This window comes from Pyrus communis, chromosome 2 (assembly GCF_963583255.1).
Source record: "Pyrus communis chromosome 2, drPyrComm1.1, whole genome shotgun sequence".
NCBI lineage: Eukaryota > Viridiplantae > Streptophyta > Magnoliopsida > Rosales > Rosaceae > Pyrus > Pyrus communis.
In genome coordinates this window covers 3,183,082-3,188,393 of record NC_084804.1, presented here as the reverse complement: position 1 = coordinate 3,188,393, position 5,312 = coordinate 3,183,082, and the positions used below count along the sequence as shown (strand labels likewise).

At 37.9% G+C, this 5,312-nt stretch overlaps 1 protein-coding gene across 1 annotated transcript; it reads left to right on the top strand.

The window, feature by feature from the left end:
- Nucleotides 1–1,395: 1,395 nt before the first annotated feature.
- On the top strand, nucleotides 1,396–2,705 carry LOC137725516 (protein E6-like). Its single transcript, XM_068464230.1, has one exon. The coding sequence runs from the start codon at nucleotides 1,467–1,469 to the stop codon at nucleotides 2,487–2,489; it is 1,023 nt and encodes a 340-aa protein (XP_068320331.1). The 5' UTR covers nucleotides 1,396–1,466; the 3' UTR covers nucleotides 2,490–2,705.
- The last annotated feature ends 2,607 nt before the right edge of the window (nucleotides 2,706–5,312 follow it).

Genomic DNA, 5,312 nt, shown 5'->3' with positions numbered 1-5,312 from the left:
ACTAACACAAGAAAAATCCACTTAAAACAAAGTTAAATTACAAAAACCAATATGATAGTATCGCAAATCAATTATGCATTGTCACGTTAATTCAAGTCTAGCAAATAGACGATACAAACAGGATGACATGGAGCACCGTGATGCGACAATCTACTCTAATACATCAAGAAAGTTGAGGTTCCACCATAAAACTAATTGCTAATATAGGGAGTAACCCAACTTATATATAAGCTCATGCAAAGTCTCTCCTCCTATCAACGTGAGATTCATTCTCAACATTACACATGTATGTATGTACGTGATTGACTAAGGATAGTGTTAGTCACACACCCATTTTTACCTCTCACACACTTTTTTTATTTCTTGACGATTGATCTTCTTCAATTCATGCTCCAACGCCCGAAAATTAAAAATGATGTGTGAAAAGTAAAAATCGGCGTGTGGATAAAATCACCTTTAACTAAAGATACCGTTCCAGTTGCATCCACCGTCTAGGTTAGAACATGAATCATTAACTCCACAATCCAGCATAATTACACGGCCACGTCAATGATGTCTATGGTGTCGATCATGCTTCTCCTCTGGCACCATTTAGATTTTATTTCCAAATTATCCTTTGTCATATTTCCAATTTATTTTTCCCCTCAGCCTTCGCCTTGGGGAACATCATGAGCACCCTCAATTAAAGTTCACATTCCCTTATCAATTGTGTTAGATGGGTTCTTGTTGTCCTCATTCATCTTATATCATATTTTTGGTAATCAATGGTCATAACTCATAAGCATAATTCTATTAGCAAGTGCTTATTACACACCTTATAAACTTCGATGGAGCTGCTCTACGAGTACAATTCTTATATTAGCATTGATTTGGTAAATATTTTTGTGAGAAGTGTTTTACAAATAAAACGAAAACGTGGATTATCAAAATGACTAAACACTTATTGATTAACCTAAAATCATGTGTGTATTGTTGCAGTTGGATTAACCTAAACAATACCAATGGTTGGATTAACCTAAAAGCATGTGTGTGTGTGTGTGTGTTTTAAGGATAAAATACAAAACTTATTAACTGGAAAAGAAACAAAGTGCTCAATATTGTTGAAGTTGCATACCAAATTGGGGACCACAAACCATCACTCATCCTCCACCCCATTTGCACCTAATAAGTTGAAAAAATTGGTTGAGAAACAAGAAATAGTTCCTCTGTATCAGAGATTTTTTTAGTGTGCTGGAACACGGTTTAATATACTAAGTGTTATAATAGAAATGGTTGGATACTTGAAAAAAATTTTCAACCACTTAAATTACAACATTTGACGTATCAGATCGTGTTCTCGACACTGAAAATTTTTCTCTCTCTCTATATAAACAATGCATTGCCCCCTAGCTCTCCCTCCACTATAACACTCCCACTCTTCACACCTCACAATTCAGAGCAGCTGCCTCCCACAACAATTGCCACTTATGGCTCCTCCTCCTCCCAAATTCTTCTCTCTCCTCTTCCTCCTCTCTCTCCTCCTCTTCTCTCTCCAAGCTCAAGCCAGAGAGAGCCAATTCTTTAGCAAAGTTGCCAGTTCTAACAACAACAATGTGAAGGAATCAGAGCTCACAAAAACAGAGACTCCAAAAACAGAGTCTCCAGAAACAGAGCTCCTAAAAACAGAGTCCCCAGTTTTCAAGCAAGAGCAAGAGAAAGAGCCAACTTTCATTCCAGAGACTCAAAACGGATACGGCCTCTACGGCCACGAGTCCGGCCAGCTGCCTCCCTCCACCTCATCCAACGGTGGACCCTACACCACAACCAACGGTGCACCCTACAAATACACACCCAACAACAACAACAACCTGCCCTATACGGCCGAGGCAGAGAAGCAGCACAATACAAAGTACCCCGACAGATACAACAACCACTACAATCCCAACAAAAACAACTACTACTACAACGGGAACAACTTTGAGGCCAACCCTAATGGCCTCAGTGACACGAGGTTCGCTCAGAGCAGCTACACCACCACCACTGCCACCCCCAACAACTACCAGAGCAACAACAACAACTTTGAGGCCAATCACAATGGCCTGAGAGACACAAGGTTCGCTCAGAGCAGCTACACTAACACCCCCAGCAACTACCAGAACAACAACAACTTTGAGGCCAATCCTAATGGTCTGAGCGACACGAGGTTCGCTCAGAGCAGCTACACCGCCACCCCAAACAACTACCAGAACAACAACTACTACAATGTTGAGAAGCAGGGAATGAGTGACACTAGGTTTTTGGAGAACGGCAAGTACTACTACGACTCGAGAAGCGAGAGCAACTACAACCAGAACCAGTACGGAAACTCTAGGGTGGCGGACTCAAAAAATTGGTACAACAACAGGGGCAGTTACGGCAACGGAAATGCGAACCAGAACACCTATAACTCCATGGAAGAGTACCAGAATGAGGAGGAGTTCCAAGAGAGTGAAGATCAGTTCGTGCCATGAGACTTGTTTTGAGTAGTACCACTTTGCTGTGTTTTGATATATATATTTATGGTAATATGTTTTCATCGAAAAGAACATGATTGAAGATAGATTATTGTCTCTGTTTCTGCATAACAATGCTTCAGCGTTCATGCTTTGAAAAAGCTTAAGTTTGTGGACTATGAAAGAGTCAAGAAAATGTATATCAGCTTCTCCCTACAAGGTATTTTGTTTCAACGCCTTGATTTGCCAATTTGGTTGGTCTTTTATTGTAAAAGAGTTGGTTATGCAGGTGATTAAGTTATAACAATATTAGTATTAGAGTAATTAATAGTGGACTGCTAATCCGTCTCTTTGAAAGCTTAACGATGATTGAATTATTAGTTCATTCACCTAATCCCCTTGGCTAAGCTTGAGGCTTAGGATCCTAGCACGCTCATGATATGGTGAAAGAAAAAGGAGACTCAAGGTTGCTTTGAATATTTCAATGGAGTTAGTTGGTAAAAAGGGTAATTAGTTGGTAAAAAGAGTAATTAGTTGATAAAAAGAGCATAATAGCATTCAAAGTGCTTCAACCTTTTGACCAAAAACTTTATCTTTTTTCCCCTTCGGATATTTTATTTACTTTAAAAAGTTTTGTCGCAACGAAAATGTTGTTCTTTTAAGGTCGAAATATCATAGATTTAAATTGTAAAAATAACATATTTATCAAAGAAAAATAAAACTATGTACGATAAATGTTCTCCTCCCTCCCCCGACCCTTCTAAAGCTCGGTGCCAGGCTTTGGGTCGCCCTTTGGAAAAGTATCATACACGCCAGGAAAACCCTCACTCTTCATATACAAATGTAGACACAATTATAGCTTGTCACACAACCCATGTTATGTTGATAATGCGAAGCCCAGTCAGAATTTTTTCACAAAGACGGGGGAACAAAAACCAAACCCCGCAAAAGAAACTATGCCAACAAAGTCATGAAAAATGATAGCTAGGGAGGCTTGAAAAATTTCTAGAATAAGCTGCAGACGCAGAGGAAGAGACATGATCACACCAATGGAAGCCAGCATGATCAACTCCATAATTAGATAAGGAATCAACAACCTAAAGAAAGCATTTTAGTTAATAATTTTGAGTTTAATGTTCACATTTTTACGATGCCATTAGAGTCGGCTATTCAAATTTTGAACCGGTGTTATAAATATATATATTTTTTTTCTAAGTTTGAAACATACACAATCCATTAATCACAATATGCCACCAAAATTTGAGTAAACAGAGCAATCTGTTTTATCTAACTATCTTCCTCTCACGTCCAACCATCTTACTCAAATTTTGAGTAACAAAGGATGAGTCTTGGGGCAATGGAAATGTTGCTCTTTTGTGATCGAAAGGTCATGGGTCTGAGCCATGAAACCAGCCTCTTTCAAAGATAAGATTGCGTACAATAGACGTTCTATCTGACTTTCACAAGCGAAAAGCCTTATTGACCTGAGATCGTCCTATCACGTCCATCCATCCAACCAATGCATGCATATTAATAAGCAGTTACATCAGTTATGAACTAACTCACTTGATTGGGGGACCATTTATAGAGTATGCCGTTGATCTAGGAGATGAAATTATTTTGCAGTTTGGCCATCCAAATTGCGGAAAACTTGTTCAAGTTTTAAAGCTTCATCATCTACCTATTCAAGAGAGAAAAGCTAGACAAAATCAGGACACTTTAAAATCTCTACCAAAATTTTAATAGAATTATTATCAGCACTCTAAATAAATTATTATGTGTTAAAAACATAGCTAAAAAAAAACTGCATTTTAAAAACTGTTCAATAACTATTTCAGAATGTTAATAACATCTCCCGTGTTTCTAACAATCTTTCCCATCCATGCAAGAAATGCATGCAAGTGGCATTTATATATTATAAACTAACCCAATCAATGGGGGACCAAATAGGGGTAGCAGCTCTCTCTACTACCAAAAGCAATTTGACAAATTTGGTGATGTGCCTTTATTTATGGATATGGATGCCCACTTCACCAAATTGTACCACTATATGATTCAAATTATAGTATATAACTGCATTTCCAGTGCCACTGTACTCTGCAGTAATGACGAGGGAGAATGTGGGAAGGAAGGAGCATGTAATAGTAGGACTAATAATCACAGCCACCCACTACTCTCTCTCTCTCTCTCTCTCTCTCTCTCTCTCTCTCTCTCTCTCTCTCTCTCTCTCTCTCTCTCTCTCTCTCTCTCTCTCTCTCTCTCTCTCTCTCTCTCTCTCTCTCTCTCTCAAATTAATTATTATTTTTATCTCTCTTTTCACATAACCTTCACGTTAGGCAAGAAAATTAATTATTATGTTTATTTCTCTTTTCACATAATCTTCACGTTAAGCAAGAAAATAGACACAATAGTATACACATCATTCGACACATGGACGAGGCAACATATGCTCATTGGGGGCAATTGTCCTCACTCAAATCTTTTTGCCATGAAAAATACTTCAACTAAAACTGTAAATTACCTATTTATTCAAAAATGATGTCTCAATCCAAATACTTAACTGAAAATACCCTCTCACGTTCTATACTTTTATTACCTTCTTACCCTTCATAGCCGTGTAATTTTTTTCATTAGTTAATGGTTTATAATTTTACCGTTCTAAACACCAGTTACCCAAACTCATGTTGTTGGACAATAAATTAATAGCATTGGATCAAAAATTCAATTTATTTTCATCATTCGAAATTGCCCCTACGAAAAAAAATGTTTCTAACTCCGTCCATGCTTTGACGTGCAAGTTTCTCTCCAAGTGTAGGTCTTGGACTTCAATTTTAATTCCCT

What these genes read in the sequence shown, in the direction of transcription:
- LOC137725516 (XM_068464230.1), top strand. Translation starts at nt 1,467, where the DNA reads ATGGCTCCTCCTCCTCCCAAATTCTTCTCTCTCCTCTTCCTCCTCTCT.